Raw genomic sequence first — 12739 nt, forward strand, 5'->3', positions numbered from 1 at the left:
ACACAGCAGCTTGTTTACAGCAGCAGGTCTGAGCTGTTGTTTCATTTGAAGAGGTGAGACGACGGCGATTAAAGGACGAAGCCGCACAAACAGGCGACAGGAGGCCGCCAGGCTGCAGCAGTGCGCCGTGTGAACGTAGGAGCCTCCATCCTCTGCCCCCCCGGTCATATCTAATAAGACATGAAACAACAAAATTACCCGATTCACGTCAAAAACAATTAATAATGACATAACACGATGAAACAAGTCGAAATCACGAGTTAAAATGGAAAAAATGACAGAAAATAATGAAACAAGTCAAAACTACCAGATAAAAGTCATAAAGAATTATCCATCCATTTTCCTTTCACTTATCCAGCTTCTGATCATGGAAGCAGCAAACAAAGCAGGTCATCCCAGACTTCATCCCCCTCGCAACACTTTCTAGTTCTTCCCAAGGCGTTCCCAGGCCAGATGAGATATAGAATCCCTCCAGTGGGTTCTGGGTCTATCCTGGATTTTCTCTCAGGCAGATGTACTCGGAAAACCTCCAAAGGAAGTCTCGCTGGAGGCTTCCAATTCAGATGTCCAAACCACCTCAACTGCCTCGTTTCAACACAAAGGAGCAACAGCTCTTCTCTGAGTTCCCTCCAGATGTCGAAGTTTCTCACCCTATCTCCAAGGCTGAGCCCAGCCACCCTACAAAGGAAGCTCATTTCAGCTGATTGTACCTGCAGTCTCGTTCTTTCAGTCACCACCCAGAGCTCATGATCATAGGTGAAGGTTGGACCGTAGATGGACTGGTAAATCTTCATACTATAGCATCTGCAATACTGCTGATGCCGCACCAAGTCCCTTGTCCATCTCACGCTCCAATTCCCCATCATTCGTGATCAAGACCCCAAGATACTTAAACTCCTTTGCTTAGGGAAGCAACTCCCCTCCAACCCTGATCAATCCACCAGTTTCCGGCAGAGAACCTCGTACATGGAGGTGCTGATTTGCATCCCAGCAGCTTCACAAAGCATCCCAGTGCTACTGAAGGTCACAACCTGAGGAAGCCCACAGAACCACATCATTTGCAAATGCAGTGACGCGATCCTGAGGTCCCCATACCGGACACCCTCTTCACCTCGACTGCACCTTGAGATCTCGTTCATGAACACCACAAACTGGATCAGAGTCAAGGGGCAGCCCTGGTGGAGTCCAACACCCACTGGAAACATGTCTGAGTCTGTGCCATGAATGTGAACACAGCTCTCATTTTGGTTGTACAGGGACTGAATGGCTCATATCAGTGAGTCTGGTACCCCATAATCCTGCAGTACCCCCACAGAGCAGTTGTAGTCCTTCTCCAATTCCACAAAACACGTGGACTGGCTGGTTCAACTCCCATGTTCCCTTTAGCAACCATTAAGAGCTGATCCACTGTTCCACAACCAGGATGGAATCATTGCTCCTGCTGAATCCGAGGTTCGACAGTTGATAGGAGCCTCTCTTCCAGCACCTTGGAGAGGCTGAGAAGTGTGATACCCTGATAATTGGAGCACATTCTCTGGTCTCCCTTTTTAAAAATGGGAACCACCACCCTGGTCTGCCACTCCACAGGCACTGTCCCTGATGTCCACGTGACATTGAAGAGATGTGCCAGCCAAGAAGAGAAGAAGAAGAGTCTTCAGGCTCTGCTTAAGGACGTAACTGAGTTAAGGAGGTCCTCCAAGCTCTCTTTCCACCCCCTAACAATGTCTCCAGTCCAGGTCAGCAGGTCTCCCTCAACTGTAGACAACCTGGGCCAAACCCTGCCTCCCGTCCTGAGGCATCAAACGGTTTGCCAGAAATTCCTCGACGTCAACCGAAAGTCCTTCTCCATAGCCTCTCCAAACTTCATCCACGCCTGAGTTTGACATTCCACAACTGCCACAGCCCTTTTGGCCAACCGGTCTGTCGGCTGCTTCAGGAGGTCCCTGAGCCAACCAGGTCCTAAAGCCTCCTCCTTTCACCTGATGGCTTCCTTCATCACTGGTGTCCAGCAGTGGATTTTTAGGGAGGGAGGGAGGGAGGGAAGGATGGATGGATGGACAGACAGATAGATACTTTATTAATCCTGAGGGAAATTCAAGTGACTGTGACAGGTACCAGTGACCTTCAGGCCACAGCTCCTAACAGCTGCTTCTGCAATGGAGGCTTTGAACATGGACCATTCAGATTCCATGTCCCCAACCTCTCCGAGGATGCAGGAGAAACTCTTCTGGAGGTGGGAGTTGAAAACCCCATGGACAGGGGCCTCCGTCAGAGTAAAAAGCAACATTCGGATAAAATAAAATCGGATATAAAGTCAAAACTGTGAGATAAACAGTTCACATTTAATACAGTCTGAACTTTGAAACATCAAAATATTTGTCAAAATGGTGATTTAAAATAAATCTAAATCCTCACACAAAAAGTTTAACTTTCCAGAATATCAGTCAAAACCTATGATACAAATACAGTGTTGTGCTTCTTGAGTCTCCTTGTAGACATTTTTGCATCCCTGTAGCTTGCATCCCTGTAGCACTTTAATCTATCTGCAGTCATTTATAATCACTTTGAAGAATTTATTATGGGATAAATCATTTTTATTTAGGGTCTCTTTTTAGTGTCTTTTCATCTCTTTGTGGTCATTTTGCATCATTTCATTGACTTTTTGGGGTCTATGTGGATGTTTTTTTCCCCCTTGTCAGTTTGTGTCTTTGTGGTCATTATTTTTGGACTTATCTTCTCTACAGCTACATTTTTAGGGTCAGTAGAAGAAGACAGATGGTCACAAGGTGAATTTATAACACTTTATTTACATCTTTATTAATCACATATTTCAGCTTCGCTCGAGATTCAAGCAGCACAAAAAAACTCGAGAAAAAGTAAAAAAAAAAAAAAAAAAAAAAAGCAAAAACAACATCACAAAGTAACAACGATTCCCTCCACTTATCAGGGAGTTTGTTTTTGAGAAAAAACATGGCGGCAAGAGGAGGAGGAGCCTGATTCAGGCCGACAGACAGCACGAAGGTGACGTGACGACAACAGAGTGACAAACAGATTCAGGAAACAGGTGACTCCAGGTACTTTTCAATCAGTGCGGGGCTCCAAACAGGATGCGGGTGACAAGTGTCCAACTTAAACAATCAAGTGCAAACCACATAACCAGCTGTCCGAGCCGAGGGTGCGTTCAAGATCAGCTGGGAAACCTCGACGCTGCCCTCCTCCCGCCCCCGAGGACAGATCAGAGGGGAGGATGCAACTCTGACCAAGGACCAATCACATCCCTGCTGTCATTATATCAGATCATCCATAAAAATACACACACAACTCCGACGCTTTAAAGATCAGCACAGTCGCCTCAAACAGTCAGTATGGATTCCACAGGAGCTGGTCGGAAAACACCGGAACCTGCTGGTCGTCAGAGCCGAAATCTGTCAAGAGACGACAAAAATAAGCTAGAGCAGATGGGGAAAAAAAAAACAACTTTGTCAAAGTTATCAGATAAAAATTAAAAACCTTTAAGACAAAGAGATACAATTACCAGAAAAAGAAAAACATTCTGGTAAAGTCAAATAAAAAAACAAATTACGAGATAGAAATGTCAATTTTAAGCTGTCGAACATCAAAGCTGAGATAAAAACAAAACTGCGCATTAAAAGTCAAAGCAGTTACGGCAAAAAAATAAAACAAAAAGTCAAAATGCAGCTAAAAAGTCAAAATTAACTGAATAAAAGTGAATTGAGTCAATATTCTTCAAAAAGTCAATGTCAAGTCAAAACTATTTGATTAGAAACAACCATAAATCAAAATTATCCCATAAAAAGTAATAAGACAAAAAGGATGAGTAGTCTGAGAAAACTATGAGACAGAAAAATCAATATTTGCGAAATCAGATAACAATTTAAAAAAATAGATTAAGTTTACATTTTAAGAGGATAGTCAGAAAGCCAAAATATTTTTTAAAAATGTAAATTATCACATAAAATGTCCCTTTTTCAAATATTACATGTAAAAAAAATTACATAATGGTGGCATAAAATTTGAATAAGAAATGTTTGCATTTATGAGAAAAACAAAGGCTGAAGCATTTTTTTAAATCCTATTTTTAAAAAGAAAAATCTACATTCAAATATAAAATCAGAATTATGAGCTTTCAAAATGAAATTGAAAACTTTTAATCGGATAAAAATTAAAAATGAGATTAAAAAAATTCAGATTTAAAAGAAAGACTAAAAACATCTGTATATTTCAGGTTTTTTTTCTTTAAAATAATGACTGAAAGCCAATGTTTTGTAAAAAGAAAATCTGATAAATTTAAACTACACCACAAATGCTGTACATTTTATGAAAAAAGGTTAAGAAAATCTAAATATTAGTTACAATAAAAAAAATGTGATTGAGACAAAAAAAACCCAAAGTTACTAAATAAAGAAAAATTTCTCACTTTTTTTCAAATTGAGATAGAAAGTCAATGTTTTGCCAAAAAAAAATCTGATAAAAAATGATAAAATATCAAGTTTACCTTTGATGCCTTTTTTTGCTGCTGCTTTTACTTTTATTCTACATATAAAGCGGACTCGAGGAACCACGCAAAGACTGTAGCAATAAAACTATTCTAAAACATTTGGAAAAAATGTTTTAATTATATGCTACCATTCAAAAATTTGGGGTTACCCAGGCAATTTCATGTCTTCCACTTTTATTCATGTGCTAACATAATTGCACAAGGGTTTTCTAATCATCAATTAAGGAGTGTTGGTCAGCAGGTGGCACTGTTCAGCTACACATTTCTGCGCCGGTCATTTTCACTGTTCAATAATAGTCAAAAATTCAAATGGCAGAACTTCTCGGAAATTCTGCAAATTGTGATTTTTTTAAACTCTTGGAGACCCTTTGACCTGGTAACAATGAACAACGGCAGCCAATCAGGCGCTTTTAACTATTAAGTTCACGTTCCGAGTCCTGTTTGCGTCATGTGACCTCACCTTGGCCGTGGTCGGCGTCCAGCAGCAGGGGGGGGAGCCAGTCGGCCATGCTGTCATCAGTCAGTCGACTCCTGAGGGAGGAGCTGAAGCCGGGAGGAGAACGAAGACGCCAGCGGCTCGTCTCCGGTTGCTGCCGAAAGCAACATATTTACTCACAGCACCAATATGAACTTTACTTAAAAAAACTGAATTTATTATTTACATCTTCAGTTGTGATTTGACTTTTTTAAAAAAAATTTTTTAATAGCCCAAAGATATTCAGTTTGCTGGAGGCGACCAAAGCAGAGCTAAAAATTAGGTTAATTCATTCATTCTGTGGTCAGCTTTTAATTGGAACTTTTTAGAATGGAGTTTGTTTTGATGAAGGTTCATTCTGGAGCTGCAACTGTCCGCTGTTTTCTGGATCAATCAAAATGTTAATCAGTGGTCCCGAAAGGTGGCAAATGTCTTCTTTTTTCTAGAAAATTCTCCACTCTTTCAAACTACAAAAACTAAATTCCACACAACAACAAATCTGATAGAAACTCATCCTGATTGTAAAATTTGCTGGAGGCGACCAAATCAAAGCTGAAAAATTAAATAAATTCATACATTTTCTATCCTCCTTTAAATTGGAGCTTTTAGGAATGAAGTTTGGTTCGAGAAAGGCTCTTGAAGAATCTGTGTAATACTAATACTTAGGTCAATATTTTCATTTTTGTCAGAATCTTTGCAATACTGCTGGCATGTGAAAGAACATTATTTCTATTTAGCGCTTATGCATATCTTGGTTTAGTTTGAAATTCCCTCTGGATTAAAAAAAGTATCTATTTATTTATCTATCTAGGATATTTTTATTTTGTACTTAATTTCCTAATTGTTTTTGACCATCTTTGCTGTTGCAACACTGTAAATTTCCCCACTGTGGGATTAATAAAATTTTATCTTGTAGAAATGCAGCTATAAGATTGTTTCACTGTCAGCTGTTTTCTGGATGAATCACTTACTTGTTTCATCGATAAAACGGTGAAAAATATCAATCGACGTTTCCTAAAGGTGCCAAATGTCTTCTAGAAGATTCTCCACTCTTTCGAACTACAAAAAACTGAATGCGACACGTCAAGAAATCTGATTCTAAAATTTGCTGGAGGTGACCAAATCGGAGCTAAAAAAATTAGGTAAACTCATCCTTTCTCTGTCCTGCTTTAAATTGGAGCTTTTAGGAATGGAGTTTGGTTCGATGAAGGGACTGTAACTGTAAGATTATTTTCACTCTCAGTTATTTTCTGGATTAAATGTGTTTTTTCCTCTCTAGAGTGTTTTAAAATGGTGGAAAATGTTGATCAGTGGTTGTCAAAGTTCAAGTTAACAAACGTCTTGTTTTATCCACAAAGACAGAGTTTGCTGTCATAGAGGCAGACAGAAACCAGAAAATATCTACATTTAAAAAGCTGCAAACAGAGAATTTACATTTTATTGAAACCCTATTTGAAATTATGATTAAAATAGCTGGTAATTAATTTAATAGCTGACAAATAATCAATAGATCCCTGCAGCTTTATCATGTAGCAGCAGCCATTATAAACTTCTAATTTCACATATTTGATTATAATAATTCTGAAAGCTGCTGTAGTTGGAGCCAGAAAGACAGATGCTGACCTCCACACACCAGGGGGCGTTGTTTATTTACATAATTTGACACTTTTCTAAAGACTCTGCCTTTGACTTGTCTCTACTTTTATAAAATTTGTCTCTTAGTATATTTTCTACTTTATCTTAAATGTTTTTGCTCAGTTTTTGTTCCCTTTTACACAATTAAATGCACTTTGTAAAGCATCTGAAATGTGCCATGAAAATAAACCTTTGGGTAATTTTAACATAATTTATGTTTAAATCCAACAAAGGGTATTTCTTCATAAACCACTTGTTTAATACAGACAGTGCTTTAAACAAGCAGCTGTTTAATCATAGATTAGCAGGTTATTGATTACTGATCGGTGTTACCGGTGACTGGGGGACGGTCCAGGCTCCAGGCGACTCCATGGACGTGGCCAACAGAGGAGACATGGAGGAGGCTTTAGAGGCTGCTGGAGTCTCCTTCTCTCTCTGATCATCTCCTCCGTCTTCACAAAGGTCAGAGGTCATCTTTGCCAGCTGGTTCTGCCTGCAAATAAAATAAATCAATTCTAAAATCAGCACAGGACGGCAGGTTTTCATTTCACTGTCTGTCACCTGCTCCCACTGAAAAAAATAATAATTTTAGTCAACATCTGTCCTTTAAAAATTCACCAAAAAAATAAACTGCTTGCTCCAACCAGATTGTATAAAAAAAGAAAAATTCTGCATTCCTCAACGCAACTACAAAACCATCTGCGACTTGGTTGTGACCAACAGTCACGTGATAAAAATTCATTTTGGCTGAACTGCAGACTGATGAAAACAAATTCAAAATGTAAGCGGCTAATTATATACAGCATACAGAGTGACCTTTTTCACAGAATTGGTAACACTGGTGGGCACGTGCAAAAATACTGTACATGTCGATTCCAGTTCGGGTTTTTCTCCATTTTTCTTAAATAAATCAAATTAATTGAGCTTGTTTGTATGATTTGTAGCATTATTATTGTGTCATACCGCACAGAAGACATTTTCAGGTTCTGTCTTCTACTAGTCATGGTTGCGCCGTTTCCATAAAGGTGGAGGACTTTGTATTGCAGTGAAAAATTAGCCCAAAGTAAAAAAAGAATGTGACAGAATCAAATGTACAGAAACGTTAAGAAACTGCTTGAAGTTCAGAGAGTTAAGTCAGAACAGTTTCCCACTTTTCATGTCAGAATCAAGAATTAGACGGCTAAGAAGTTCACAAGAAATTACTGAAATGTTTGATAACTCCCCTGTCACTGCTGGACAAATGCCAGAGAATGTTAATTTAGACTGAATACACTAAGAAAAATGTGCAACAAAAACAATAAGGAAAGACACTCTGGTCTCCACCTACAGTTGCTCCACTGGGTCCTGGGTGTCTGTGGCGCCGGGCAGTGCGTTGGTTGGGGGGTCCCACAGGTGCAGCGCTCGCCTCCACAGGCGCACCTGCATATCCCAGGAGCGCCGGCTGTACTTCCTGTATTTGTTGGGAGTGGACGGGTGGAGCTTAGGATCCCTCAGGTGCCTGAGGGGGAGGTCAGGGTTTAAAGAATCTGGAGTAGCTATATAGACCCATAAAATATCACAAACATACAGAGCATCAACCTATAGTTTGGATGTAATTCCAGTAGTCCTGTCAAGTAGGTCAGCTTTCAGGTCAGTTTTAAGGTAGGTTTCTCCTATAGGTTGGTTGGTTGCTTGGTTGGTCATTAGTCACAGAGTTGTTGGTTGGTTATCGCATAGGTTGATCGGTTAGTCATCGGATACGTTGGTATTTCGGTTGTCAGCTACATTGGTAGGTCAGAAAATTATCTTCAAGAACCAAAAGGAGGAGTACAATTGCCTTTTACTGAATCTATTGGGATCAGTTACATTGGAAGACATGTCATTAGCTTAGTAAGGTGTGCTAGTAGGTTGCTAAGTCAGTATGTCAGTCATCCCGTAGGCAGGTCGGTTTCATGTCCCGTAGACTGGTAGCTTGGTTATCAGGTTGTTTGGAGGGTCGGTAAGTTCAAAAGGTAGCTAGGCTGGACCATAGTTTGTTTGCAAGGCTAGTAGGCCAGTCAGGTACGTGGGTCAACTAATTGTCAGGTAGACCAGTTGTCATGTCTATTGTAAGATCAGTAAGTTCCACAGGTAGGGTGTTTGTCTTTAGTTAAGTAAGAAATGTACTTTGGCAGATCAGGCATCAGGCAGTCAGTAAATCAGTCAGTAGTTTGTAAGGCTAGGAGGACATTCAGGTAGGTTTGTTGTCAACTAGGTCTGTTAGTTGGTTGTTTGGTAGACTGGTAGATCAGTTGTCGGGTCTGCTGTAAAGTCTGAAAGTTTATTCAACAGGTTGGTTGGGTGTTCTTCAGTTTAATCAGATAGGTACGCTGGTAGGTCAGGCATCAGATTGATTGGTAGGTCGGCCTATGGTTTGGCTTTAAGGCTAGTAGTCCAGTCAGGTAGGCCAGCTGTCATTTCAGTTTTAAGGTAGATTTCTCCTATAGGTTGGTTGGTCGCTTGGTTGGTCTTTAGTTAGGCCAGATAGATATGTTGGCAGGTTTAGGATCAAGTAGACTGGTCCGTAATTTGGTTGTAAAGCAAGTAGTCTGGTCAGGTAGGCAAGTGGTCAGGTCGTAGGTCTTTCCCATAGGTTGGCTGGTAGATTGGTCTTCAGTTAAACCAGATGTGTACGTTAGCAGGCTAAGAATCAGGTAGATTAGTCCAAAATTTGGCTTAGTAGTCCAGTTAGGTATTTAAGGTGGTATGTAGGTCACAGAGTAAGTAGGTAGGTTAGTCATCAGACAGATTGGTAGACTGGTTGTCAAGTCTGTCATAAAATCATTAAGTTTATCAGGACGGTTGGATGGTCGGTCTTCAGTTTGTTAAGATAGGTACGCTGGCAGATCGGACATCAGGTAGATCAATAGGTCAGTCTGTAGGTTGCTTGTAAGGATAATAGGCCAGTAAGGTAGGTATGCTAGTCATCAGGTAGACTGGTAAATCAGTCTGTTGGTTGTTCAGGTCAGGTTTCAGGCAGAATGAGTAAGTTTAGTCATAGTGCTGGCTAGTTAGGCAATTGGTAGGGTGGAAGATTAGTTGTCAGGTCGGTGGATCAATAGGTGATCAGGCAGACTGGTAGGTTGGTCTATAGTTAGAAAGACATAACTTGACTAACAGGCAGACTGGTAGAATTATGAGGTCAGTAGCTAAGTCAGGCATATAGGTAAGATGGCTAGCTGTCATATAGGCAGGTAGATCAGGTTGGTTGTCAGATGGACTGGAACTCAGATCAGTCTGGTAGTTAGGTAACTGGATAAGTTTGCTGATGGGTAGACTACAGAAATTAGTTGATAGGTAGAGTGGGGGGATTGGTTGTTAGTATAGTCCTGAGGTCTGTAGCTAAGTCAGGTATGCAAGTTGGGTGGTTGTCATGTAGGTTGATCAGGTTGGTTGTAAGGTCAGCAGGTTCCTCAGGTTGGTCGTGGCTGTCAGTCTGGCAGATTGTTAGGTCAGTCAGTCTTCACGTAGGTTGGCCCAGACGTGGAGGATTCAGGTTCAATATCTGTTGAGAACGTTTTCTCACTTGGGGACTTGCTGCAGGTAGTTCTGGTAGCCGCTGGTGTTTTTGCCGTACTGGATCTGTTTCTGCCGTCGCTTCAGAACCGCAGCGTTGGTCTCAGTGTTGATCGGGTCTGGCAGTCGGGGGTAGCAGCGTCCGAAGGGGGTCCTGCAGGGACATGAAGGTCCATGAACCAAGCTCAAAAGACAGAGAAAGAAATCTCAGACCGACTAAAAGAATCCTGAACTCTCGACAGGAAAAAACAGCACAACAAAGACAATTCACTCTTTAAATTAAAACTTTGGGTCAATGCACACTTTCACTTTTTCTTTTGTATTTTAAAATTGGGTTTTCAAGCAAGAATTCCACCTGATGCCTCATAGTGAAGTATAGTAAAGTACATTTATGTCATATTCAATAAATTAGACCATATTGATCAGTTAACTAATTGCCACAGAATGAATCTGGGTTGTTTTGGTTCCATCAGTTAGCTGGGTAATTAATTAGTCTCCAAGTCAAAGATCAACTGGGGCGTTTATCATTTATTGCAGATAATATTTCTACTGAATTAATTTAAATAGCGTGTTCCTCTGTACCTCTTGTCCACATCGTCTGTCCCCACCGCCACACTGCTGGTCGACACTTTGAGGATGCAACGCTCCAGGATGGACGGCCTGCAGTAGGAAAACAGCCGTGAAATCCCACCATTTTAGGAAATAAATCTGTTTCTAGTTTCAAACACTGATTTTCTAATGTATGGTATTTTTGGCAGGATTTATATATTGCATCTCTCACTGTAAAAAACAATACTTCATGTTCATAATATATTTAAAATCTATCAAATAAAAAAATTAAGCTAATTTAAATACAGTAATGTTGACCAGTTTACACAGTTACCAACAGCAGATTAAAAACAACAACTTTACAGTTTACTGACTAAATATAACAAACTCTACATTGTTTAATAGGACTGAATTTAGCAGAAGCTTTGAATGAGTTCAGTGTGACTGAACTTTGGTTTAGAATGAAAAAGTGTAAATACAGTTAAAACTGCAGATCATGACACTGTAAAATATCACTAAAATATTGTCTAATAGAACAAAAATTAACTTTAGCATCCATTTCAATGGAACAAAAGAAAAACAAATCATCAGCATTTAAAAAAAAACTGAAATTGAATACATGCGTTACAAAATGTATGTATTCATGTTGAGTTAATGGAAAACAATTTGTTGCTTCCATTGAATGCATCACAGTTTTGTGAGAAATTATATAACAGAAGAATAAGGATTTACAGCAGAGTTCACTTTGCTGGTAACTCTTCTTTCATTTAAAGTGGATTATTACAGCTCGTTATCAGCTCGTTTATCTGGATAAATGAAGTGAAAAAAGGTATAAAAAAAAAGAAAGCAAAACCTGCGAGGCTTGTTGCCGGCAGCTCGTTCTCGTCCTCTCAGGCCGCCGGCAGCAGGAGAAGACGGAATCGGAGACGCGTTACTGCAAAGAAATCAAAATAATAACCAGAAAAAAGACACAGCAGGACATTTAATCGTCCTTATTAGACATTGATTCTCCTTTTGGGTCATTTCGTCTCACATAATCAAATTCAAAGAACAGTTTTACAGCACAAATATGGATTTTTATGAAGATATTTGTAGAATTTTAGCTCGATTTTTCAAATACTTTGCAAGATATTTTCTTTTTTAAAAAAAATATCAATCAACCTACTTTGAGCACATTTTTTCGCACGTTGATATTTGTTTGAATGACAATATCTCAGTTACTATAAAAACCTGAAATTTTCACTGTTTTTTCTCACTTTTTTGCAAATCTTACCAAGTTGGTAATTGTAACATTTCAGACAAAAGAAGTCTTTTCACATTTCAGCGCTGATTTTGATCCAAATTTCTTGAATTTTGATGGGTTGCTCCCAGCTGTTTAGGAATCTTTCCTTTGGGTTCATTAAATAACCGCAGCATCGAGCAGCTTTTACTGTTTAGGAAAGCTGAGTCCTCATAAATTACAGACATTATGTGGGACTGTAGTGGGGTTGTTTAAATGAAACTGAAGAACATTAACAAAAAAATTTGAATGCTTCAACGGACTGAGGAAACCAGCTAATGTTAATGGATCCCAACTCTACAATTCAAGCTCCAGTCATCATATTTTGAAAGCTATTTATCTGATTTGTCTTTCAGCAAAAATATAGATGCTCAATGACATTTCTAAAATTTTAGCTTCATGTCAAATACTTTCCGAGTTAACCTTTTATAAAAAAAATTGCCCGTCGAAGCACTTTTAGCACTTTTTTTCCACACATTGAAATTTGAGACTATTTGAAAGACATCGCCAAAATTATTGAAGATAAAAGCCTAAAATTTTCACTGTTATTTCTCATCATATCACTGATTCAGAATCTGCAATACTATACAAATATATCAAAAAATATCTGATAGTGTGAGTTGAAAAATGGAAAAAAAATTAAAGTCTTTATGAAAAGTTCAATCTTTGGGCTTATGATAACAAAAACTGAAGACAGAATTCAACTTGTAATATTTCCTGATCCAAATGTGGCTGCATGTCAGAATAA

General features: G+C 39.3%; 1 protein-coding gene across 1 annotated transcript in view; it reads right to left on the bottom strand.

Moving 5' to 3' along the window:
• Positions 1–2787: 2787 nt before the first annotated feature.
• slbp2 (stem-loop binding protein 2) overlaps positions 2788–12739 on the bottom strand; it is a 12085-nt gene continuing 2133 nt past the window's right edge. Inside the window, exons 3-9 of the mRNA XM_023265274.2 lie at positions 11566–11646; positions 10746–10823; positions 10174–10317; positions 7957–8127; positions 6963–7122; positions 4980–5109; positions 2788–3425 (exon numbers count right to left, since the gene is read on the bottom strand). Of these exons, the coding sequence (XP_023121042.2) occupies positions 3361–3425; positions 4980–5109; positions 6963–7122; positions 7957–8127; positions 10174–10317; positions 10746–10823; positions 11566–11646 (829 nt within the window). The 3' untranslated portion in view covers positions 2788–3360. The remainder of the gene's footprint in view (positions 3426–4979; positions 5110–6962; positions 7123–7956; positions 8128–10173; positions 10318–10745; positions 10824–11565; positions 11647–12739) is intronic.

The sequence above is a fragment of the Amphiprion ocellaris genome, chromosome 14 (assembly GCF_022539595.1).
Source record: "Amphiprion ocellaris isolate individual 3 ecotype Okinawa chromosome 14, ASM2253959v1, whole genome shotgun sequence".
Classification (NCBI taxonomy): Eukaryota; Metazoa; Chordata; class Actinopteri; family Pomacentridae; genus Amphiprion; species Amphiprion ocellaris.